We start from the raw sequence: 25,241 nt of genomic DNA on the forward strand, positions 1-25,241 counted from the left end.
ACAGATTTCGAGATACTCGGTTTCTTACTTCCCCAAGTGAGCACCTCGTGCCAGCAGACTGGACAGTTCCTGCTGCCTGCTGGGGAACGAGAGAGAGCCTGAGGGCAGGCTCCTCTGCAGCCTGGAAGATGGGATCCTGGCTCAGTCTCCTTCTCAGAGGCCCTGCCTGACTGTTGTCTTTCTGTCTGCCCATGGCATTAATAACTCTGATAAGAAACTCTTTTGTTGTTTTGTTTTAAGACAGGGTTTCTCTGTATACCTCTGGCTGTCCTGGAACTCCATCTGTAGACCAGGCTGGCCTCGAACTCATAGAGATCCGCCTGCCTCTGCCTCCCAACTGCTGGGATTAAATGCGTGCGCTATCACAGCCCAGGTAATAATTCAGGTTCCATATGCTTTTAAGTTGTACCAGCACTTTGTGTATTTCCAATAACTGATTCATATTCTATTATGAGGTGACCTCCTGTACTTACTTCCGTTGCCAAGGAATTCTGGCATATGCCATGTGAGACACTACATGACGTGTTTAAACAATAATTAAACAACATACAGCTACTTTCCTTATAACCAGCATCTGTAAACTCGACTATGGGTGAACTGACAAGACACATAGATGAGGCCATTAAGGAGCACACTGTGGTGTTGCACAGAGGAACACACACCAAACCAAAAGCAACCTGGAAAGACAATTTTCTTTTTGTTAAAAAGGTGTGTGTGCCAGCAACCAGCTAGCAAGCACATCTGGTCAAGATGGCCACTGTCTCTCATGCCTGACACAGGTACAGAGACTGTCTCATCCCACTGGTGGGAGCTTGACTTCATAATCCTGGCAACCGGCTACTTGGTGTGAAGGGGAAGTGAGAGGTTTCGGGAACACGGACCCTTGTCAGGCTGCACCTCTGATTTAAAAAAAAAAAAAAGTTTCTCCCAAGGCCATGTGTGATAGCCTTGCTTGTGATCCTAGGACTCTGGAGGTGGAGGCAAAAAGATCAGGCATTCAAGGTCATTCTGGTTAGCCTGGGATAAATGAGACATTGTCCCACCAATACAAAATAAAAACCCCAACCAACAAAACTCAAAACAAAAGCAAATGATGGGTGAGAAAGGAATCTATATGAAACCAAGAGGCCAGGAAAGACCCAAGAAGAGGCAGAAACAGCAATGGGAAGACAAGGTGATATAGCCAACATGGAGAGATCCCTTTACAGCACAACCCTAGTCTTTGTTGCTTAGGGACTCCCTCCTCCTCCTCCTCCTCTTCTTCTTCTTGTTTTTTCCAAGACAGAGTTTCTCTGTGTAATAGCCCTGGCTGTCCTGGACTCGCTTCGTAGACCAGGCTGGCCTCGAACTCACAGGGATCCGCCTGCCTCCGCCTCCCGAGTGCTGGGATTACAGGTGTGCGCCACCCCTGCCTGCCCAGCAACTCCCTCTCTTCTGTACTTCTTTCAGCAACATTCTGAATGTCACACCTTGCTTAAAGGAAGTTAGAAAACAAAATGTCAACTAGGAAAGGCCTGTCAGGTCTCCACAGAATCCTGTAGCTGAACAAAGAAGGCTACAAAGAGGCAGCAACTGCAGCAGGGCTCCCTGTACAGTTCTCCTGGAGTTGGCACAGACACACAAACAGAAACCACCACCAGCAGGCCAGTATTAATAACCCTGCCTGCTTCTAGCAGCCTCCGTGCTGAGACTAAACACATGCTTCCTCCTGAACTGTTTTCTTTTCTTTTCTTTTAAGATTATTTATTTACGTTATGTATACAGTGTTCTGCCTGCATGTAACACCTGCAGGCCAGAAGAGGGCACCAGATCTCATTGTAGATGATTGTGAGCCATCATGTGGTTGCTGGGAACTGAACTCATGACCTTTGAAAGAGCAGACAGTGCTCTTAACTTTTGAGCCATCTCTCCAGCCCCTGAACCATTTACTTACTGAAGAAAAAAACCCAGCAACTAAATTCATGCGTAAAATATATAGCAAAGACAAAAGTAATGGCTTTAAACATGTACCTGCCTTCTAGCCGGTCTCTTCAACAGTCAGCTGTCCCTCAAAGTGCAGGGACATTAGGCTTTCTTTTCCCATGGTCCTTGCCAGGACCCTAAACACACAGCATAATACTGATTTTGTTTGTTGTTTGTTTGTTTTTGAGACAGGGTTCTCTGTGTAGTCCTGGCTGTCCTAGACTCACTTTGTAGACCAGGCTGGCCTCGAACTCACAGCGATCCACCTGCCTCTGCCTCCCAAGTGCTGGGATTAAAGGCGTGCACCACCACGCTCGGCTATAATACTGATTTTACTTTTTGACTTGTACCACATTTTCTTTGTATGTACATTTGGGCATGCATGCCACTGTGTACGCTGGTGGTCAGACAACAGTTTTCAGTGTCCCCGTGGCGGCACCTAATCCCAGAAATTCGAAAATAAACACATCTTTAAAAATGTCAACCACTAACTGACTTGCTCTCTCTATACATTCTCGAAGTCTCTCACATAGATGATGTATTAACAAGTCCACCACTGCTCTGCATGCCTGTGAAATCAGGCCTTGGAAGGCTGAGGCGGGAGAACGTCGAAGAGTTCAAAGCTAGCCTGGACTATATAGCAAGACCTTGTTGCGAAAACAGTTGTTTGTTTTTTTTTTTTTACATGAAAAAAATATTGGCAATGTTGTTGTGTAAGCTAGAAATCTGAAACTCATGCCCTTACTGTCATTAATGACATGAGCTCCAGGATATGCTCAAAAAGGGCTCTGAGGGAGTGGAAAGATGACTTGGTGGTTGAGAGCACTTCGCTGCTTGTTTTTACAGAGGCCACATGTACCCAACAACCACATGGTGGCTCACAGCCCTCTGTAATTCCAGTTTTAGGGGATCCTAGTGCCCTCTTGTGACTTCTACAGACACTACTCACATGGGAAACATTCTTACATGTTTACAAAAATTCATACACATAGAATAAAAATAAATTAATATTTCTCTTTATTTTTTAAATAATTTGGGTGTCAGATCTTGGCGTTACTAACAGTTGTGAGCTGCCACGTGGCTGCTGGGGATCTGAACCCAGGTCCTCTGGAAGAGCGGTCAGTGCTTTTAACTGCTGCCCCATCTCTCCAGGCCCCTAGACAAATATTTTTAAAGGATTTTGAGTAGGGCTCTGCTGAAAGAGTAGGCACGGCTGGTGTCAGCACAGGCGTGTGGATGCCCAGGCCTCCTCCCAGCCCACAGACGCATCTTTACACTGTGTCTATGCTACAGCTGTGGCGTCAGGAGAAAACACTCCACACTTCTCTGGGAATTCTTGTTTTCACTACGATAGATCAACTTCCAAAACAAAGCTCTGCCGAGCCCTCTGCTGACCTGCACGGCAATTAGAGACACTTGGAACATTTGAAAGACAAGCAGAGTTCAAAACAAACTCAAGAAGCCTTCCTAAATGCTGCCTGGTGTGCAGAACAGACTATTTACATAAATGTGTAAGTCATGTATTTCTTAGATCAAAGAAATCAGAGTAATAATGTAGAAGTTTATCAAGAATTTTTGAAATCTGAGACAGCAAGAATCTTCTGATTATTTGTTTGTTTGTTTGTTTTTCGAGACAAGGTTTCTCTGTGTAGCCTTGGCTGTCCTGGACTCACCTTGTAGACCAGGCTGGCCTCGAATTCACAGCGATCCGCCCACTGACAGAACACCAGCTTCCTCTCTGGGCTCTAGTTTCCCCTGTTCTGTCTCCTGCTAGTTAAAGGGTAAGTGTGGCCTTTCAGCCACACCACAGCATCTACCAAGTAAGAAACTTCTGCTGCCCCTAGTTAGTCAGGGTGAGATTAGGAGTCCCTTATTGCTGTAAGGGTGGGTTTTTAAACATGCTATTAAATCTAAAAGTGGTGTATTGCTAAATAACTTGGCATCTTTGATTAAATGACACTTGAAAGCTGAATGTTGATGAACCTTAGTCCCTCCAACGTGCTACTCTTCCCATTTCACATAAAGTTAATTTTTATATAAAATTATATTTGCTAGCCAGAACTCTTGAACTCAGCAACTATCAATAAAAATGGGTTTGTTTTTTCTTTTCTTTTTTTCCAAGACAGGGTTTCTCTGTGTAATAACCCTGGCTGTCCTGAACTCACTTTGTAGACCATGCTGGCCTTGAACCCACAGAGATCTGCCTCATTGCTGAGATTAAAGGTGTGCACCACCACTGCCCAGCTTCAGAATGTATTTTCCCCTTTTCTGTGTTGAGAGCTTAGGCTAGCCTTGAACTTACTATGCAACCATGGCTGGCCTTGAACTTCTGACCTTCCTACTTCTACCACCCAAGGGTAGGGTTATAGGCAAGCATTGTCACATCCATCAAGGTTTCTTTTCTTTCTTTTCTTTTGTTTTTTTTTTTTTTTGTTTTTTTGTTTTTTTGTTTTTCGAGACAGGGTTTCTCTGTGTAGCTTTGGCTGTCCTGGAACTCGCTCTGTAGTCCAGGCCAGGTTTGAACTCACAGAGATCCACCTGCCTCTGCCTCCCTAGTACTGGGATTAAAGGTGTGCGCTACCACCATATTCCACACCCTGCACACCCCCCCCCCCCGGCAAAAATCCATCTCCTAAGAGGCCCACTCAGCAAATGTATAACAGGAACATATAACATATAACAGGAAAGCAAACATTGCTTGGGGCAGTTGAAAACCGACTTAAGCCTTCACACAACTTCAAGACACAGCAGAGAACTCTCATGTAGAGTGATTCCTTCTTGACCTGACATATCCCATACATGAGATTTAAAAAGAAAATCCAAAACATTTAATTGAATGAGCCAAACAGAGAGGCACCTTAGCTTTATTGAGGGATCTTGTCAGTAGCCCATAATGGCCTTGAACTCCTGATCGTCCTGTTTCCACCACGAGTGCTGTGATCACAGCTGCGCACCACTCTACAGTCTTCAGAATCACTACTAGCTACATAGGATGTGACCCGGAAGTTAAAGAATGTGGCCTTCCCTCAGGGCTTACAAACAGTGCTCCGGGCTGAAACTCAGCCCTCCTTGTGTTTCTTGGGTTATACTTTCTTGGGCATGTAGTTTATTTTCCTTTTCTCTCAGAGGTAAAGAGGAAAGTACAAATTTCTGCCCGATAATACCAAATACGCATTCCTGGGCTTGGGTAGAGTTCAGCGCCCAGGGGAGCTGGCACATGGCATGTCCAATGCCCTGAGGCTCAGCAAATACTTTTCTTTGAATAAAATTAATACTGACTTGTACGTTTGTCAAGATGCTTCATTTCTTAAACAGGTTGCTCTAAAATTAATTTAAATGTAATCTAGTATCTGTTGTTAGCATTTATATGCACAAGAGAATCAGAACATCTGCGTGGCCGGGTATGGCAGCCTGTGATCGCAGCGCACAGGGAGGCAGAGGCAGGCTGGTCACTGTGAGCTCAAGGCTAGCCTGGTCTACAAAGAGAGTTCCAGGACAGACAGTGCTGGTACTCAGAGAAACCCTGTCTTGGGGAAAAAAAAACCAAAAAACAAAAAACAAAACAAACAAAACACCCCACCAACCAACAACCCAAAAACCCAGCTTAGGCTACACAGAGAAAACCTGTTTTGAAAAACAAAACAACACAAAAAATTTTTTTCCTCTTATGTTTTAGTCTTTTATAATTTCACACATGTATAAAATGAATTTTATTTTTAGTCCTATCTATCTTCTCCCCCCTCAACTCTTAAAGATTCTGTGTGGGGCCGGGCGTGGTGGCGCACGCCTTTAATCCCAGCACTCGGGAGGCAGAGGCAGGCAGATCGCTGTGAGTTCGAGGCCAGCCTGGTCTACAAAGCGAGTCCAGGACAGCCAAGGCGAACACAGAGAGACCCTGTCTCGAAAACCCAAAAAACAAAAACAAAAACAAACCCAAAAAACATTCTCTGTGTGTGTGTGTATGTGTGTGTGTGTGTATGTGTGTGTGTGTGTGTGTGTGTGTGTGTGTGTGTGTGTGTGTCTGTAGATAACTAAAGAAACTAGAATATGGCCTGGAATTATCCTGGAGATGAAATTACAGGGAGCTGTGCGCCACCCCCTCTCTCGGAGGTCCTAAACAGTGAGACATCTCTGCAGCCCACTCACATATCACTATAAGCCAGGATAGGTAAGACTTTATGTAGTTTGGTTATTCACACTTATTTGGTATGAGTGCACACGTGGGTGGGCACTACACACATGAAGGTCAGAGGACAGATTATAGGAGTCTGGGGACCAAATCCAGGTCATCAGAAAGTACCTTTACCTACTAAGCCACCTCATCAGCCCCTGAATTTATTTATTTTGTATTTTTGAGACAGGTTTCTCTGTGTAGCCTTGGCTGTCCTAGACTCTTCAAAGTGATGGAGCACACACACGTGTACAACTTCATCTTGATAGACCCTCCCTTCCTCCAAATACAATTTCAGGCCTGGCACGGTGGTGAAAGCCTGTGGTGCCAGTGCTCCAGAGACAAGGTGGAAGGATCTGGAACTCAAGGCCAGCCTAGGCTAAATGGTGAGACCTGATTTAAAGCGAAAGAGAAATACAGCTTGAGGCTGGGGATGTAGAGCAATAGGCAGAATGTTTGCCTAGCAGGAATAAAGCCCTGGGTTCAACACCCAGCACTCCTTAAAACCACCAGTGGTGATGCAGGCTTGGAACCCGCCCCCCCCCCCCCTCAGTCCTGGAACTCTCTTTGTAGACCAGGCTGGCCTCAAACTCACAGAGATCCGCCTCTGTCTCCCCAGTGCTGGGATAAAAGTTGTGTGCCGTCACGCCTCCAGTTTTATTTTAAGTTCATTGAAATCTATTGATGTTTTCCCTTGCAAGAATAACTAATAAATAGCAAAGGTTTTTTTCAGAAGCCTGTGTGTAATTTATTTTATACACAGCAATGAAGAGTCTTAAAACTTGTCACTGTAATTCATATGTTAAAGATGTGTCTTGCAGGACACGGTATCTAACAAGACTGGGGAAACTGAGACAAATGGATCAAAAGTTCAAGATCAGGGCCAGGCCAGTGCAGTAGCTCAGTGCCTAAGGTGCTTGCTGTCAGGCCTGATGAGCTGAGCTCAGTCCATGGAGGAAGAAGAGAACAGATTCCTGCAGGCTGTCCTCCAGTCTCCACTGTCCCTGGCCCCAACATGCACAATAAAAAGATCCAATAAACTTTTTAAATGGGTTCAAGGCCAGGCTCATTTACACAATGATTCATATTCTCCCTCCGTGTCTCTCTCTCTCCCTCTGTCCCTCCCTCCCCCCCCCCTGCTTGCACACACACACACCCCTTACTCATGTTAAAAGTAGGACTCAGGGGCTGGAGAGATGGCTCAGAGGTTAAGAGCACTGTCTGTTCTTCCAAAGGTCCTGAGTTCAATTCTCAGCAACCACATGGTAACTCACAACCACCTATGATGAGATCTGGTGCCCTCTTCTGGAGTGCAGGCACACGTGTGGGCAGAATACTGTATAAATCACAAATACGTCTTTAAAAAAAAAAAAAGTAGGTCTCAGAGTTTAGATATATCCTAAAAATCAAAATCACCATGTGCAAAGCTTTAGGTTCAATGTGTGCACTTCACACACACACAGCACTGGAGAGATTCAAGAGTGCCATGTATGGCTCTTGCAGAGGACTCAGGTTCAGTTCCCGGCACCTCCATCTGGCTGTACCCCCAGCTCCAGGGGATCTGCCTCCTCTGTGCTCCTTACATACGCGCACAGACATGCACATACATGTGATTAAATTTTATTTTTAAAGATCTTAAATCAGCCGGGTGTAGTGGCGCACGCCTTTAATCCCAGCACTTGGGAGGCAAAGGCAGGTGGATCACTGTGAGTTCAAGGCCAGCATGGTCTACAAAGTGAGTCCAGGACAGCCAAGGCTACACAGAGAAACCCTGTCTCAAAAAAAAAAAAAAAAAAAGAAAGAAAGAAAGAAAAAAGAAACGCAGAGAAGGTGTCTAACAAGGCAGTGGAGACGGTGTAGAACAGGAAGTTATTCCTGGTGAGCTGGCACTGGAATGGAGGGCCGCTTCTAGGGGATGCCGTTTGCCAGAGACTCACCATTGTGGGGAGTTGGTCTGTAACAGGGGAAGGAACTGAAGGACTTATCTAGGCCTTCCAAACACCCAGCACATGGCTGGGAGGCAGCCTCAACCCTTCCTCTGAAGAGTTCAATTCAAACATTCTCTGTGCTCTGGCAAGAACAAACATTAACTTGTTCTTTCAGTGGGTACCACGCCAGGAAAACGGTAGGGTTTCCACAGGAAAATCTAAACAGCCAGAAACGAACTGTTTTATTTAGAGCAAAGGATCCTGGCAAAAAAAGGAATTTGTTACAAGATATTCTTTCCTGTCTAGGTTGGATGGGGCCTTTGCCATAAAAAGATTTAAAAAAAAAAAAAAAAAAAGCCACATACATCTTAGACACTATTACAGCAAGACTAGGCTAGGCATCGTTTTCAGCCAGGAATGTTGATATTTTCTTTCATTTCCCCCCCCTCATTTTATCTTATATGTATGAGTGCTTTGCCTCATGTGCACAGACATGTGTGTCTGTGCTCCATGTGTCTGAGAAGGCCAGAAGGAGGCACCAGATTCCTAAGAACTGGAGTTGTAGGCGGTTGTGAGGCACTATGTGTGTGCTGAGCACTCAACAATGTAAGGTGCCTTGACACCGGCTGTGGGGAGAGGGCTGTGGGGAGAGGGCGCCTGTCAAGTCAGGGTCTCTTATAGCTCAAACTGCCCTTGAATTTGACTTCTGATCTTGGTGTTTCTATTTCCCCAGTGTCAGGATTACAGGTTTGCCCACCATGCCCAGCTTTCATCTTTCTTTTTATTTTATTTTATTTTATTTTTTGGTTTTCCAAGACAGGAAGGATTTCTCTGTTTAGAGCAGGCTGGCCTTGAATTCAGAGATCTACCTGCTTCTGCCTCCTGAGTGCTGAGATCAAAGGCGTGTACTACCATCTGGCTTTATTTTTATTTTCATTTCTTTTTTTTTTTTAAGAGTTATTTCTCTATTATTTATACAACATTCTGGGCATGGGGGCGTACCCTTTTAATCCCAGCACTCAGGAGGCAGAGGCAGGCGAATCTCAGTGAGTTTGAGGCCAGTCTGGCCTACAAAGGGAGTCCAGGACAGCCAAGGCTACACAGAGAAACCCTGTCTTAAGAAGAAGAAGAAGAAGAAGGAGGAGGAGGAGGAGGAGGAGGAGGAGGAGGAGGAGGAGAAGAAGAAGAAGAAGAAGAAGAAGAAGAAGAAGAAGAAGAAGGAGGAGAAGAAGAAGAAAGTTTGCATACACTTGAACACTTGAGGAGGGCAGAGGACACAGCAGTATCTACAGTCCACACAGAGCTTTCATGTTTTATTTCTAAAGGGAAATCACATTTGGTGAGGTGGGTTAAGATAGGGCCTCCCTGTGTAGCCTTGGTTGGCCTAGAACTCACCACACAACCTTAAACTTAGAGCTACGCATAACCACAGTGGGCCGACCAATACTTTCTTAGGCAATTCTAGGTCCCAAGTATACTTGGGCATATATATTCCCGGGGTCAAACCTAAGGCCTTTAAAATGTCAGGTAAGGTAAGCACCCTGTCCCTGAGCCACACCCCAACTCCAGTATCACTAGCAGGAGTTCAGACATCCTAAGCCCCAATGCTAGCTACCCTGCAGGAAATAGCAGCATCAATTGCCTAGGCTCAGCAAAGCTCCTGAGTGTGCCTTTACAGCCTGTCTCTGTCTCCAATTTTCACTGCCAGCTTCAGATATAAGAAAAGATATTTAAGGGCCGGGCGTGGGTGGCGCACGCCTTTAATCCCAGCCCTCGGGAGGCAGAGGCAGGCGGATCACTGTGAGTTCGAGGCCAGCCTGGTCTACAAGTGAGTCCAGGATGGCCAAGACTACACAGAGAAACCCTGTCTCAAAAAAACCAAAAAAAAAAAAAAAAAAAAGAAAAGATATTTGAAATTTGCTTATTAAAAACCTTTCTACTTTGTTGAAAGAAACCTGCCTCGTTAGGTCAGTCAAACAGCTATAAAATTCAGAGGAGGGAGGAGGGTGAAAAACCACAGGAAACTTAAAAGTTAGGTGTTACCCATACAATGAAAGGGTTAGTACTAGGTGATCTGTATTCAGTCATCAAAAACTTTATGTATAGGAACTGGCTCAGCAGGTAAAGGCGCTTGCTGCATAGATGTGGTGACTCGGAGTTCCATCCCCAGACCCACTTAAACATGGAAGAAGAGACCTGACTTCACAACACTGCCCCATCCTACTCATCTATAATAATAAGTAACTTTTTTTTTTTTTTTTGAGGTGGGGTATCTTTACATAGCCCTGGCAGTACTGGAATTCACTCTGTAGACCAGGCTGGCCTGAACACACAGAGATCCACCTGCCTCTGCTTCTCAAGTGCTGGGACTAAAAGGCCTGCAAGCACCACACCTGGCAATAATAAGTATGGTAACTTTTTTTTTTTAAGATTTATATATTATGTATACAGTGCTCTGCCTGCATGTACACCTGCACACCAGAAGAGGGCATCAGATCCCATTACAAATGGTTGTGAGCCACCATGTGGTTGCTGGGAATTTGAACTCAGGACCTCTGGAAGAGCAGTCAGCACTCTTAACCACTGAGCCATCTCTCCAGCCCCAGTATGGTAACATTTTTAAAAAGAGGTAAGCTTAGCTGGACGTAGAGGCTCATGCCTTTGATCCCAGCACTCGGGAGACAGAGGCAGGCAGATCACTGTGAGTTCAAGGCCAGCCTGGTCTACAAAGCGAGTCCAGGACAGCCAGGACTACACAGAGAAACCCTGTCTCGGGGGTTAAAAAAAAAAAAAAAAAAAAAGAGGTAAGCTTAAAAAAAAAGTTAAGCTTGGCAACCTGGCTTCTATCTTTGGCATTAAAAATAGGTGCACTAAATATGAGCACAGTAGGGCTACATACATGTAATCCTAGCCGCAGGGAGGTGGTGGCCCAAGGATAAGAGTTCAAGGTAGGTTGGTTATGTAAGACCATCTCAAAAAGCAACAAAACAAGTGTGTGTGCCTTTAATAAATGGGGCTTCATGAAACTGGAAAAGCACTGTCAAAAGGGCAAAAGGGCAGCCTACAGACTGGGAAAAGATCTTCATCAGATCCACATCCGAAGAGGGCTGGCATCCAAAATATATAAAGAACTCAAGAAAGTAGGTACCAACAAACCAAAGAATCCAATTTTAAAAAATGGGACACAGATCGAAACAGAGAATTCTCAGCAGAGGAAACTCTAATGGCCAAGAAGCACTTAAAGAAATGTTCACCATCCTTAGTCACCAGGGAAATGCAAATCAAAACCACTCTTGAGATTCCATCTTACACCTGTCAACATGGCTCAGATCAAAAACCTAAGTGAGAGAGCTCATGCTGGTAAGGATGTGGGGCAAGGGGAACACTCCCCCATTGATGGTGGGAGTATAAACCTGTACAGCCACTTTTGGATGGCATTGATCTACCTCAAGTCCTAGCTATAGCACTCCTGGGCATATACCCAAAGGACACTTGCTCAACTATATTCACAGCAGCTTTATTCAGGGTGGGGCTGGGGAGGCAGGGGAGGGTTATTCTGGATAGAAGCGTGAGGCCAGGAACAGGAGGGGGCAAGTTGGGGGAGGACAGAAGGAGAGAGCGCTGGGAGGGACAGCTGGAATGAGGAGGCACCTCTGGAAGGAGCTAGACACCTAGTGCAATGGAAGCTCCCAGGCATCTATGAGGGTGACCATAGCTAAGACTCCTAGCAGTGGAGGATACGGAGCCTGAACCGACCATCTCCTGTTACCAGGCAAGCCTTCCAGTCAGTGGAGGGATTGGGACACCAACCTAGCCACGAAATCTTCAACCTACAATTTGTCCTGCCTGCAAAAAAAGTGCTGAGGTAAAGAGGGCATAGGAACTGTGGGGGTGGGGCTCACCAATGGTCCATCCTGAGACCCATGCCACGGGAGGGAACCCACCCCTGACATTGCCTGGAGGACCAGGAGCCAGAGGCTAGAGAGCCCAGAGACCTAGGAGAGAACCAAACACAAATGGGAGGAGGAAAAAAAGTCAATGAAAGAATTCCTAATATCATCTGCCTTACTCCTAGATCAGTGCCTGTCCAGCTGCCATCAGAGAGGCTTCGCCTGTAACTGATGGGGGCAGATACAGAGACTCACAGCCAACCACTGAGTGGAGTTCGGGAAATCCTGCAGAAGATGGGGAGGAAGAATTCTGAGAGCCAGATGGGTCAAGGACATCACCAAGGAAACCCAAAGAATCAACTAACCTGGACCCAGAGGGGCTCACAGAGACGGAACCACCAACCAGGGAACCTGCACGGGTCTGACCTAGACCTTTTGCACATATATTAATTAGAGTTGTGGAGCTTGGTCTTCTTATGAGAGACTCCTAATGGTGGGAGGAGAAGCTGTTGTCTGCTTTGGGGACTCTTTTCTCCTACTGGGTGCCTCCTCCAGTCTTCATAGGAGAGGAGGTGCCCAGCCTTACTGCAACTTGATATGCCATGGCTGGCTGATATCCACAGGACGCCTGCCCTTTTCTGAAGAGAAAAGAAGCAGGAGTGAATGGAGGTGGGGGGGGGGGAGGGGAAGGGGAGGAGAGGAAGGAGGGGAGGGGAGGGAGAAGAAAACTGGAGTCAAAAAAAAAAAAAGTGTATGCCTAGTACACAAGTATATCCAGGCTGGGTGATACATGTCTACATAAGACACTTGGCCAGTTCAGGCCAGCCTGAACTATATGGAGAGTCTGTGACTCTCAAAAAATATTAATGACTACTTAAAAAGCAAGACACTCTCTCCCTTTTAGCAACAAATGAGTTAAACAGCGACAAAAGCTGCAGATCTACCTAGGGCGGGACAAAAGCTCAGCGACTCACGAAAGTTAGAGCTGGTTTCTTTGGCAGAAAAAAGTGGGAGGAGGGGGCTTTAAAACTACTCTTTAAGCCTCAAGTCTAGAAGATGAAAAAACAAAACAAACCAAAACAAAAACCCCAAAACTATCCCAATTTTAAAGCCAGGTCCTTCTTGTTCCCTAAAACCCTGAATCATGGGAGGCAGAGGCAGACAGATCCATATGAGTTCGAGGCCAGCCTGGTTCAGTCAGGCCAAGGCTACATAAGACCTGTCTCTAAACAAATAAAAATGATCACATCCCCATGATGTGATCTTTACTTCTCTAAAAGCACTCAGGTAAAAAGGAAAGCTCCCCCCCCACACAAAACAAACAAACAAACAAACAAAACCAAAGACCACAAATGAACGAAATACCTGATTTGCATCAGAGACACTCAATATACTTGTAAAAGTATTTTGCTGCTGTTGCTTTCAGAATGGGTGAGGGGTGTGAACAAATTTCAGAAAGCTGCTATCATCATGTTTAAAGAATTTACTTGATGAAAGACGAAAACAGATTTCGGAGGCGGAGATAGGGGACCAGAAGTTCAAAGTCATCTTCATTAGCAAGTTTCTGCGTGAGACCGACTGGGGTGGGGGCGGGGTGGGGAGAGTCTCTACTCCGTCTTTGTAACTTCTTAAAAGATGGCTTCGAACCAGCTAAAAACTATTTTAAACATTAGGCTAAATCCTTACACGCCAAGTCTTTATTTGCTGTGGTAATGGGATGGCAAATGGAGAACGTAGTTGGCATGTTTGATTTCAATCCTCACACAATGCCAAAGTTTTGAGCCAAAGATTTCACGCGGCCCTCGTAGCTGACGAAAAAACGAACAGGCTGAGATCGCAGCCCCTATGTTTTCGCTCACTCTGTGGACCAGGCAAAAAAGGGGGGTCTTGGCAGAGAAACGGGAAACCCGAACAAGAGGTATGGAACAATCTAAACCAAGACCAGACCATGCCGATTAAAAGAACTCCTGGAACGCATGGGAAGGAAGGAAGGAGGAAAGAAGAGGAAAAGAACAGTTTTGCGTTTTCAGCCCTCGGACTCCGTTCCAGAATTCCGCAATGACTGCCAAAAGCAACGGCCTTGGAACCAATTAACCATCATCACTCGCGACCTTCCGCTTCGACTCCCAGGAAGGACCTCGTTCCAGTTCAGTTCTGACTCCACTTGAGAAAGACAAGAAGGGCGAACGCGTTGCAAGTGAGGGAATCGGAGGCCCTGTGGGAGCCGGGCGAGCTTTGAGGGGTTGGGGGGGGGGGGGGCGAGGAGAACGACGACTCCAAGGGAGCTGCAGGAGAGAGTGCGGGCGCGGGATGCATACAGCGCCTGCCCAGCCTAGGGACCCGATCTGGCCACCGCCCTCTCAGCCTGGAGACCCTGCCCGCACCTTCGCCGCCCTTGTTCCTGACCTGTCCCCGCGGGGTCCCGATGCGCAGCGCGCCGCCTCCATACTCCCCCGCCGGTGGCATCGGCTTCCAGACCCCGAAACGCTGCCACCGGGATGGAAGGGTAGGGGTGGGCTGGAGGCAGTCAGGCCCCGCCCCTAACAACCACACCCCGCACTGTCGCAGACGCCCATTGGCCCAATGCTCGCTGCTCCCTTTTCACTGGTTAATGGCGCCAGCCGCGATGCTAGAGGGTTTCCAGGGGGGGGCGGGAGGCGCTGGGAGGCGCAGGCGCGTGCGCTGGAACCCCGGCTCCTAGGCCGGGTCCCAGCTGCGTGTAAGATGCCTCTATCTGCTCCACTCGGGGCTGCCCCCCACAGAGCGACTCCAGTACCCACCCCACTGTGGCAATGGGAACATCCAGGGCGCTGCCAGGGTGTGGTCGCGGGGTTTGAGAACCTCTGCTGTGTGCAGCTGACCAGCTCTGAGATACTGAGGCCTTTCAGCCTTCTATACCAGACCTCGCCCAAAGCCCAACAGAGGGACCCCTATCAGGGACGTCTTTAAATATCTTTATCTCGATAAGAGTAGCTGCTAAGCCTGTCCTCTCGGCAGTAAATCATGCCTCCAGCTATCAGTTCCTTTCTGGCTCGGGTCCCTATAGGATTTTCTGACCAGAGCTATTGCATAGATTTAATTAGTAGGGCCAAAATTACCACATGAGTATTGAATCCAAAAATTCACTTTAAAATGAAAGTATTTATCTTGGTTTTTTTGTTGTTGTTTTTTGGGGTTTTTTTCGAGACAGGGTTTCTCTGTGTAGCCTTGGCTGTCCTGGACTCACTTTGTAGGCCAGGCTGGCCTCGTACTCACAGCGATCCACCTGCCTCTGCCTCCCGAGTGCTGGGATTAAAGGCGTGCGCCACCACGCCCCGAAAGTATTTATTTTGAGACAGGATCTCACTATATAGTTCTTGGCTGGTCTGGAACTCAGATCCCACTGCCTGTTTCCCTAGTGCTGGAATTAAAGACATGTGCCATCATGCTCCAAGCTATTGTTTTATGTGTATGTATGTTTTGCTTACATGTATGTCTGCAAACCATATCCATCCCTGGTGCCCAAGGCTGTCAGATACCCTAAAACTGGAGTTACAGATGGTTGTGAGTCACCATGTGGGTGCTGGGTATAGAGAACCCTGTGCCTTCTGGGCATCCAGGGTTCATAACTGATGAGCAACCTCTCCAGGCCCCAGAAATTAACTTTTGAAAACTAGGAAATACAGAACTCGCATACATAGGCTATGAGAGCAGAACACTGCACTCACTTACTCCCTGTGTGACCCTGAATTGCTTACTTTTTGTGCTTCAAATCCTCACCCTTCTAAGGGGCAGCATAAGCTCTGCTTGGCCTAGAAGGGCTGGATGCTAAATGAGCAGGGTTGAAAGAGATGCTCTTGTGGGGCTGGAGAGATGGCTCACTGGTTCAAGAGCACTGGCTGCTCTTCCAAAGGACATGGCTTTAATTCCTGGCACCCACAAGGCAGCTCCCAGCTGTCTGTGACTCCAGTTCCAGATCTGACACCTCACACAGACACACATGCAATCAAGACACCAATGCACAGAGACAGGCACTTGCACATTAATCACTCTAGAATATGTGCTTCCACTTTATGTACATATAGGTTAACAGATACTTATAAGAATTCATTTCCGCTGGGTGTGGTGGTGCACACCTTTGATTCCAGCACTCGGAGGCAGAAGCAGGTGGATCTCTGTGAGTCCAAGGCCAGCCTGGTCTACAAAGAGAGTATAGGACAGCCAGAGCTACAGAGAAACCATCTCATATGAAATATTACCTTATTTCTTCCACTGCAAACATAATCTCCAAACACAGACCTAAACTACTCATCTGTCCCCTATGTCCCCTGACCATATTCATCAACGCAGGGCTATGGCCCTTGGACAGAAGAGACAAAGCTGTCGACCATGAAAAACTAGAGCTCGCTCTGATTTTCTCCACCAGTGAAGCAGTCACTGAGCCTCACAATCAGTACCAAAAATGTGGGGTGAATTAGTTTGAGGCAGCAGACTGGTGAGCACAGACCTCTTGTAGACTGGCCACACTGCTGCAGTGCTGACTGAGGCAGGGCTCTCTAAAAACGCAGGGCAGCCATCTATTTACAGACATAGTACACAGTACAAGACACTTCAGAGGGTTAAACAGCTGATATGAAAAGAATACCAACAGTTCACGACACTAAATTCAACTGTTCCTGTTGCAAGGTGGCTTAAAAAGCAAATTCAGCAACCGAATCCCAACTCTAGGCCTCTAAGTCGCCATCCTATTGATGTTCATTCCATTTCATTCTTTCATGCCAGAAGTGACTTCAGAAACCTAACCGTAAGCAGCGTTGAGATGAACCGAAGTGTGAAATCCAGTCAGATTTTCACAAGGAACTGGCTTCTGTCCAGCTTCCCTCTCTCCTTAAGGTAGGCAAACAGGTGCCTTCGGCGTTGCCATGTGACCTTTATCCCATACTTCTCCTCTGGGGTGTCCTTGACCAGAACAGGCCCAGGCTCTGGGCTGTTGGGAGTTCTAGGCCCAAGAATGCAGCTTGGAAGACTGTTTTCCTTCTGGTCTGGGGAAACGGGGTCTTTTCTCACAGATGACTCTGGGGTCTGGATATCAGGGGGTGTGAGCACATGAGGTAAGCTTTGAAGTGCATGCACTGACAGTTCCTCACAGCTCTGGGGACTAAACAACGGCACTAAAGGCCTTCTGGGAGTGTCCTTTTCTGAGTGACAGGGCTCCTCTCTGTTCGGGTATATCAGTAATGTCTCTGAACTGGAAGACTGTGGACTCTCAAAGGTTAGACGTGGAAACTTGCAGGTAGATCTTCGAGTTTGGTGTCTCGCCTGGTTTCGGTGATGCTGCTTCCGGTGCGCTGGGAAGCGGCTTTCTGCTGTTGTATCAAACTGAGGCAATACCTGTGCATAAGGGCGGAGGGGTGGGGGAAGACACACGACTATCAAAAAAACTTTATCCAATGGGTAGAATCCTCCTTTATTTTTGTCCAGAATCATGATGGCTCACTATAATAAAGGACAAAACCCAACCAGCAATGTGATACAATTGCTATCCAATCTCTCTCTGCCTTTCAAAGGAAGAAAGGAGACAAGACATCCCTCATCATCACACTATACTACTAGGGCTTAACTGTCATTAAACCTCATGAGAGCAGGGCTGGAAGGATCCTGAAGGGAGGGGGTAGAACCCGTGCTTAACATTCTCAGCAGTTCAGCAAAACAAAGCCCTCAAGAAGGCTGGATGAACAGACTTATCTCTAACACCTGGCAGAGTGCCTGGCAAGAAGGTCTTCTGCAAATAACAAACGGCAGCCATAAAAATAGCGAGTGAGAGACTGTGTTCAGGAACGGGATCTAGTACAGTCATTTTAGACGGCCTCACCATGTAGTCCAGGCTGGCCCTCTACTTGAAATCCTTCTGTCTCAGCCCCCCAAATGCCAGGATGATGGGTGTGCCCCACCGTGCCATTTTTGTAGGACTTTTCTCCACTAAGGTTCAGTCCATTCATAGAGTACCTTGTAGTGGAAGTTTTGCTTATGTTATATAAACACGATTTTTGTTTTGATCCCAAGTGTGAGATGTGAAACTGCCTTTAGCTTATCCATAGCTGGTAACAGTGAGAGGGTGTGTGATCTTTGTCAGCTGGGAACTGCCTTGTGTGGAGGGGCGTAGTCTTTGCCAGCTGGAAAACCTCTGTGTGCAAACTCTGAGAGGGTATAAACAGGAGCCCAAAGACAGAGGCTGCTTCAAGATGCGCCTAGAGGGAAATGCTGTAGAGAGGCGGTAGCTGCTTCATCCCAGCTGCTGTTTGCTGTTTAGCTGGACTGCTGAAATCCTGATGACAAAGAGTGGAATTGGCACAAGGAGCTGAGTCCCCTGTCCCTACTAACCTTTCTCTCCTACCTAGGGTTGGTAGGTTGGAAGGGAGGTAGAGGTATTAAGGACGCCTGCAAGAGGCTGTTTCCAGCTGACAAAGATCACACACCCTCTCACGAGGCTGTTATCAGCTGTGGATAAACTAAAGGCAGGTTCACATCCTATACTTGGGATCAAAACAAAAAAAAAATGTTTATATAACATAACCAAAACTGCCACTACAGAACCTAGTACTTTGCGTATGAATTACAGGAAATCATCTTTTATAAGTTTGCCATTTTTCTAGTATTTTTCTCACCCAGTCACTCAGAACTTTTCAGAGGAACCTGGCAAGGGAGACTCCAATTCTATATAAGACACATTTGGGTCTGAACGAAGAAAAAAAATGTGTACCAGACAGGTGAGGTAACCACAGCCACAAAGAGTAACTACTTCCCTGTCCCTACTCCAAGAGGATTAAGAGTCAGTATTCTGAAAACCCAAACACAGATAAAGGTCAAAGAATCACAAGGACCTACCCAGGAAGTGGCGGCGTCCTCGTCAATGGGCTTGCTGGGCACTTGTACGGTGTGGGTAACGGGCTGCTGGAAACTTTCATAATGGTGTTTGGGGCCCTCCAGTGGCTGTTGGTGGAAGAGCAGCTGGGCTTTCTGGGACTGTCTGCGTCTCTTTTGGGGAGGCATCAATAGGTAAATGAAGAGCAGTTAGTAACCACATGATGCAGGCGGCCTTCCTGGTCTGGGTCTCCATGCCTGGAGACAAGAAATAAAAGTTGGGAGAAAAATCATGTGGGTGATTCCCCGGGTTCTTCACGACACCAAGCTAGTCCATCTATCAGAAGCTACCATTCAGGCCCCAGGCTGTGGGGAAAAACACAGACTAGACCACCACGCAAATCCTTACGTTCAATCCCTAGCACTTAAAAAAAAAAAAAAAAGTGAATAGGAAGAAGGAAGAAAAGGAGCTGGAAGTTTAACAGAAGGAAACAATTGCATTTCAGTATAATACAGTTGCTTCCCTTTACTTCAGAGAAGGCTTTCTGGATAGGAAGACACCTGACCTGTGGATGAAGAGCTGGGAGGAGCACCGCATGCAAAGATGGTTACAGCATGGGGGCACGTGTAGAAGTAGCATGTATTCTCCTGGCTCAATTGTTGTCTGGGAGGCTAACTGCCTGTCTGCTAACCTAGGCCTAGTCCTGGAAGCTTCTAGTCTCCGTACAATCTAACCTAGGCCTAGAATGTTTTCAGCCTCTGAGACTTACTGCTTAATGCTCACCCTTTCTTGTTCTTTCTGAGCTCTGGGTTGGCTGGTTCCACTCAGCTGTTCTGGCTCAAGCTCCTTTCCCAGCTGACTTATTCAATCTGGCTTTTCTCTCTGCCCCAGAGCTCTGCTTGGCCTCAAACTAACTCAGCAATCTGTTCTAATCTGGCTTCTCATTTTCTGGCTCATTCGGTCTTCACTTGAGTTCTCTCTGCAACCTGTCCCTCATTACTGTCCTGGTGAAACAGCCTCTAACGTAGCTTCCCTTTCCTCTCTCGTGAGAGTTGGGTGTATCCTATTCTGTCAAATCTTCTCTGATTCGTCACCTTTTCTGCCACTCAATAGTCATCACTTTCAAACATGGGTGCTTCCTTCTACAAACTAACTTTACCTTCCATTTGGGATTAAAGGCATGTACCACCACGCCTGGATCTAAGCTTTTCTTTACCTGATATTTGCTCTGTACCAGGCTGGCCTTGAACTCTGATCTGTTTGCCTCTGTCTCCTGAATTAAAGGTGTGTCTGTATTCCAGCCAGATCACACAGACCTAGAACAACTTTGGACGTGATCTCCTGCTAGAGCAGCCATGTTCTGAATTAACATTTCTCTACAGGAACGTGCTAATTATTGCAACTGAGGCAAGAGATCATGAGTTCAAATCTAACTCGGGCTACACATAAAAACCTTGGCTCAAAAGGCAAATCACGCCAGGTTTGGTGGTGCAAAGAGGATCAAGGTCATCTTGGGCTGTGCTACCAGCCTGAGTTACACGGAACCTTAAACAACCAGCAAGCTGTCCTGTGAACTCAGAATATTACAAGCTCATCATAGACAGAGAATTAAAGACAGCTCAGCAGTAAAAGAACCTCCCTTAAAAACCAAGGCCTTGAGCTTGATCCCCAGAATGTACAAAAGAGTAGAAGGCCACAAAACCAATTCCAAAGCTGTCTTCTGACACTCACATTTGTGGCACGTGTCCTCCTATCCTCACATCACTCACATACAATGTCACTATTGCGAGGCTGAGTACCTAGCTAACAAAATAAAAAGGGAAAGAGGCTAAGTGTGGTAAAATACATCTTAAATCCCAGCACTCAGGAAGCAGATTTCTGTGTTTGGAGGCCTGCCTGGTCTACACAGTGAGCTCTATGCCAATGGGGGGATACAACATGAGACTCTACTTTTTTTTTTTTTTAAGTAAGATTTGCTGGAAGTGGTGGCAAACACCTTTAATACCAGTGCTCAAGGAAGCAGAGGCTGCCTGAAGGTGTACATGCAGACAGAGCACTGCATACATAATAAATAAATAAAGAGAGAAAGGAAGGAAGGAGGGAAAGACAGAAGAGAAAATTAAATTTTAGAAGATGAATGACAAAATATATTAGACACAGTATCAACATTAGGTCAGGAAAAACAAGTGAGACCAAATGAGCGTGGAGTTAGCTTGTGATCACCTCTAAGTTTTGTTAAAAACAAACGGCTCACAGGTTCTCTAGAATATAGAAGCATCTACTGGGTTGCATGATGAGCCTCCATGTGCTTACTGGCCAGCTGGTTCAACCCTGACCATTTAGATCTAGCAAATCCCCCTAGCCTTGCATGATTTTCAAGAAAATACTTTTTTTTTTTTTTTGGTTTTCAGATCAAACCTCCGGCCTCACCATGTTAGGCAACAGCTGTTCCACTTGGCTGTATACCAGCCCTCTTATAGTTATTTTGGCTTTTTAAAGGTAGGGTCTCATATAGCCTAGCTTGCCTTCAAATTGACTATGTAGTCTCTACCGCCTAAGTGCTGGTATTGCAGGCATGCCCCACTGTTTTAGGTGCTTTTCCAGTTGCTGTCATAAAATACCCTGGGAAAACAAGGCAAGAAAAGAAGGGCTTATTTTGGTTCACAGTTCTACTGGTATAGTCCTTTGTGCTGGGGACGTCATGACAGCTGGAACTTGAAGGCAGCTGGACACATCACCTTAGCAGGCAGGGAGCAGATGAATGCTTGTGCTCAGCTTGCTCTCTCTTTTAGTCAGTCCAAGTCCCCAACCTTGGGATGAGGTCTTCCCACCTCAACCTAATCTGGATTATTATCTCTTTTATTTATATTTATTTATTTAAGTTTTATTTTATTAATTTATTTAGATTATATCTCAATTGTTATCCCATCATTTGTACCTTCCCTCCCTCCCGCTTTCACCCTGTCCCCCTCCCCTTGGTCTGTGACCGAGGGGGACCTCCTCCCCCACTATATGGTCATAGGCTATCAAGTCTCATCTTGGTAGCCTGCTTATTCTTTCTCTGAGTGCCATCAGACCTCCTCACCAAGGGCAGTGGTCAAATATGGGGCACCAGAGTTCATGTCAGAGTCAGTCCCCGCTCTCCACTTAACTGTGGAGAATGTCCTGTCCATTGGCTAGATCAGAGTAGGGGTTCGATGTTTACTGCTTGTATTGTCCTTGGTTAGTGCAGTAGTTTGAGCAGACCCCCCTGGGCCCAGATCCACCCATCTGGATTATCTCTTACAGACATACCCAAAGAAAATGCAAGTCAGGTGTTAACTCACTTCTGCTCAACCTTTGCTCATTATTATTAATTTTGAAGTAGTTTTGGCTAGCCTGGGGCTGGCTATGTAGACATGGCCTGGAATTCATAAAAATCTGCCTGCCCTCCTCCTCTTGGGCGCTGGGATTAAAAGCTTATTTTTCAGAGAGGGTCTCACTGGGTAGCCCAGACTGGCCTCTAACCCCAGTTCCTTTGTCTCACACCATGATTATTGGTCTGTGTCACATACCTAGCTACTTTCAACTTTTGACTGGTTTCCTTTAACTATTAGATAAATACAAAACTCAGTATGGCTGAAGGCTCTGCATTCCTGCCTCATAGCATAACACACTCCTGTGTCTTAGTTCAAATCCCCCGCGACCTTCAGTCTCTGTACCCACCAGGCCTCCTCCCGTCAAAGCAGCACTTACTATTCTAACTGCTTCGAAGGTTTCCCTCCCTTCTGTGTAATGGGTAACGGATCTTACACCGGGTCTCAATTCATTTAAAAAAAAAAAAAAAAAAAAAAAGCCTTCCCTGTCCTAAGTCAAGCTTTTCTCATTAAAATAAATATTCAAAGTATCTCAGGAGGCTGTGGGAGGGCCAGCCAGTGGCTCCAACTACTCAGAAGGCGGAGACACGAGGATTCTACACATGGGGAGACCTTGTGTCAAACAAAACTCGCCGGCCTCTAACCTGTTCCTCTGTAGCTAGAATTCTACGGATCTGTTTAACTCATTCTGTGCTCCCTCTCCACCGGACGGTGAAGCCAGGGGAAGGACGCCCTGGCCCGCCATTGTATCCTCCGCTCCTTCCTAAAGTAAGTCGACGGAATCAGTGAACATCTGTCTACCTTGAGGCTGGGCGTGGGGAGGAGGCGGCCACGGGCAAGGGCGGGGCGTGGGGGCCAGAAACTCCAGCCGGCTCCCACGCAGCCCCACACCCAGGGGCGGCGGCGGCGGCGGAGGGGCGGTGGGGGTCGCTAACCCGGTGAGCGGCGTGCGCTGCCCCGGAAGGAAGTGACCCACTGAGGCAGGCGGGCCGGGGTGGAGCTGGCCACTGGCCGCCGCCCGCGCATCCCTCCCGCCGCCCCTCGAGCCCCCGGGGGCCACCTTACCCGCCCTCCGGGCCGCGGCCGCCGCTCCTCCGGACGCCGAGCGTTCGGGGCCGGAACCCGGAGACAAGCCGGTGCCGATTGGCGACGCTCCGTCACGTGACCGCAACGCTCCGCCGGCGCCAATTTCAAACAGCGGAACAACTGAAAGCGGCGCTGCGGGACCCACCCCCGCCCGGGCCCGGGCTCACCCCCACCCCGCCCCGGGTTCCCACCCCGGCCGTCCCGCCGCCCGGGCCTGGCTCGGCCCCGCGTGGAGCAGCCGCGGCGTGTGAGGTGAGTGGGGTGCAGGAGGAAGTCCCGGATCAGGCTCGGCCCCGGGGAGGCTCGGAGTCGAGACTGCCCCGCCGGGGCTACGGGGCGCGAGAGGGTGTTGGGGGGCAGCCGGGAAGAAGGTCTGAGCCGCCACCTCGGCCTTCCCGCCGCGTTCTCGGAGCACCCGGGGACCTTGAGAACAGGCCTGCCCTCTTGAGTCTGCACACGCAGTCAGCCCTGCCTCCGCCTTCACGGTTGCAGGGCGGGATCCTAGCTGAGTGTTGCAAGGGTCCCGGTTCAGGGTGGAGAAGGGGGTACGTGGAGGGTGACTCTGCAAGTCGCCTCCTACTAGAAGGTATTGGGAGTATTAGGGAAAAGGCTGGTCAAAGAGAAATACCCTGTGGTGGGGTGCAACGTGAAGCAAATTGGAAACTGAGATTTGAAGGTCGAGAAAACGACGTATGAAGGAAAGGAAGCAAGGAAGCCACGGGGTGGAAAGGACCAGAGAACGCTAAGCAGCTGGCAAACGTCAAAAAAAAAAAAAAAAAAAAAAAAAAGTGTAATCCTTTTTTTTGGCAGGTGTCCTAAAAAAAAGGGCAGCTGAGTTTCTCTGTTTCTCAAAGGACCTCAAAATAGAACGGCAGGATCTAACTTAATGATAGGTTATTCTATATATCTATAAAAAAAACCATGGAATGCTTTTTCTAAAGAAAGACTGCTTCCTTAGCATTTCAAAGCCACTTTGACAGAGGCATGGTGGCAGATGCCTATAATCTCAGCACTTGAGAAAAGTGGGGGCGCCAAAGGCTCAGCAGTTCAAAGCCAGCCTGGGCTACAGGAGACTATCAAAAATAAAAACCACCTTAAGCATATTAAATGATAGCATATCTCAGTATGGAGGAGGTGGGTGTTAACAATCTTACTTTTGAAGCAGAAAATTAAGCTATATAAAGTAACAACATACATACAAAACAAAAACGTCATAATTACTTGCAAATACTGAAAGTCCCTGTACAAATGTTTTGCAGATTTTGGAAGAACATACACTTTTTAAAAATGTAATGTGGCTGGAGAGATGGCTCCAAGGTTAGGAGCTCTTGCTGCCATTCCAGAGCAAGCCTTTTTTTTTTTTTTTTTTTTAAATTATTGCAAGAGGATTGGGGATTTTATTGTAGAGTGCTTTCCGAGCATTCAGAAAGCCCTGGTTTCAGTCCCCAGCATTACATAAACCTACCATTGTAGCCACAACTGATTCTAGCAGGCAGAGGCAGGAAAGTCAGATTTAAGGTCAGCTGCATTGTTTGAGACCAACAAAAAAGGGTCGCAGGGATGTGGCTCAGCGGTAGAGGCCTTGCCCACTGTCTGTGTAGCCCTAAGGTCAGTCACCTGTACTGAAAAAATGTGAAATGCGCCTGGCGTGGTGGCACTCACCTTTAATCCCAGCACTTGGGAGGCAGAGGCAGGTGGATCTCTGTGTGTTCGAGGCCAGCCTGGTCTACAAAGTAAGTCCAGGACAGCCAAGGCTAACACAGAGAAACCCTATCTCGAAAAAACAAACAAAAAAGAGTAAATTGAATTAGATTCAGTGCACAATCTGCACAATTTTGCTGTGAGTGGTAAATAGGGAAGTTTCCCCCTGTTTGTCTGAGATCTTGCAGACTAGGAAGTGATCTCACTAGCAGTGTAGCAACAGGACCTCCTGCCTCTGGCTCTGTGCACACTGATCCTCTGACCGGCACAGATACAAGCATGCCAGGGCGATGTCATAGACTGGGC

General features: G+C 47.2%; 2 protein-coding genes across 4 annotated transcripts in view; both read right to left on the bottom strand.

The window, feature by feature from the left end:
* Tulp3 (TUB like protein 3) overlaps nucleotides 1-9,485 on the bottom strand; it is a 30,006-nt gene extending 20,521 nt beyond the window's left edge. The window contains exon 1 of the mRNA XM_051155661.1: nucleotides 9,457-9,485. Within this exon, the coding sequence (XP_051011618.1) occupies nucleotides 9,457-9,485 (29 nt within the window). The remainder of the gene's footprint in view (nucleotides 1-9,456) is intronic.
* Nucleotides 9,486-16,668: 7,183 nt separating this feature from the next.
* Nucleotides 16,669-23,307, bottom strand: Rhno1 (RAD9-HUS1-RAD1 interacting nuclear orphan 1). Of its 3 annotated transcripts, none has more exons than XM_051155438.1 (3): nucleotides 23,214-23,307; nucleotides 18,816-19,049; nucleotides 16,669-17,321 (listed from the first exon to the last, which is right to left on the bottom strand). In XM_051155438.1, exons 2-3 carry the CDS (start codon nucleotides 18,978-18,980, stop codon nucleotides 16,773-16,775), a joined length of 714 nt encoding a protein of 237 aa, XP_051011395.1. In that variant the 5' UTR covers nucleotides 18,981-19,049; nucleotides 23,214-23,307; the 3' UTR covers nucleotides 16,669-16,772. The 3 variants fall into 3 exon arrangements, with proteins under 3 accessions (XP_051011395.1, XP_051011397.1, XP_051011396.1); XM_051155440.1 differs by lacking the exon at nucleotides 23,214-23,307 and adding an exon at nucleotides 22,950-23,028; XM_051155439.1 differs by lacking the exon at nucleotides 23,214-23,307 and adding an exon at nucleotides 22,793-22,921.
* Nucleotides 23,308-25,241: the final 1,934 nt, after the last annotated feature.

The sequence above is a fragment of the Acomys russatus genome, chromosome 13 (genome assembly GCF_903995435.1).
Source record: "Acomys russatus chromosome 13, mAcoRus1.1, whole genome shotgun sequence".
Lineage (NCBI taxonomy): Eukaryota > Metazoa > Chordata > Mammalia > Rodentia > Muridae > Acomys > Acomys russatus.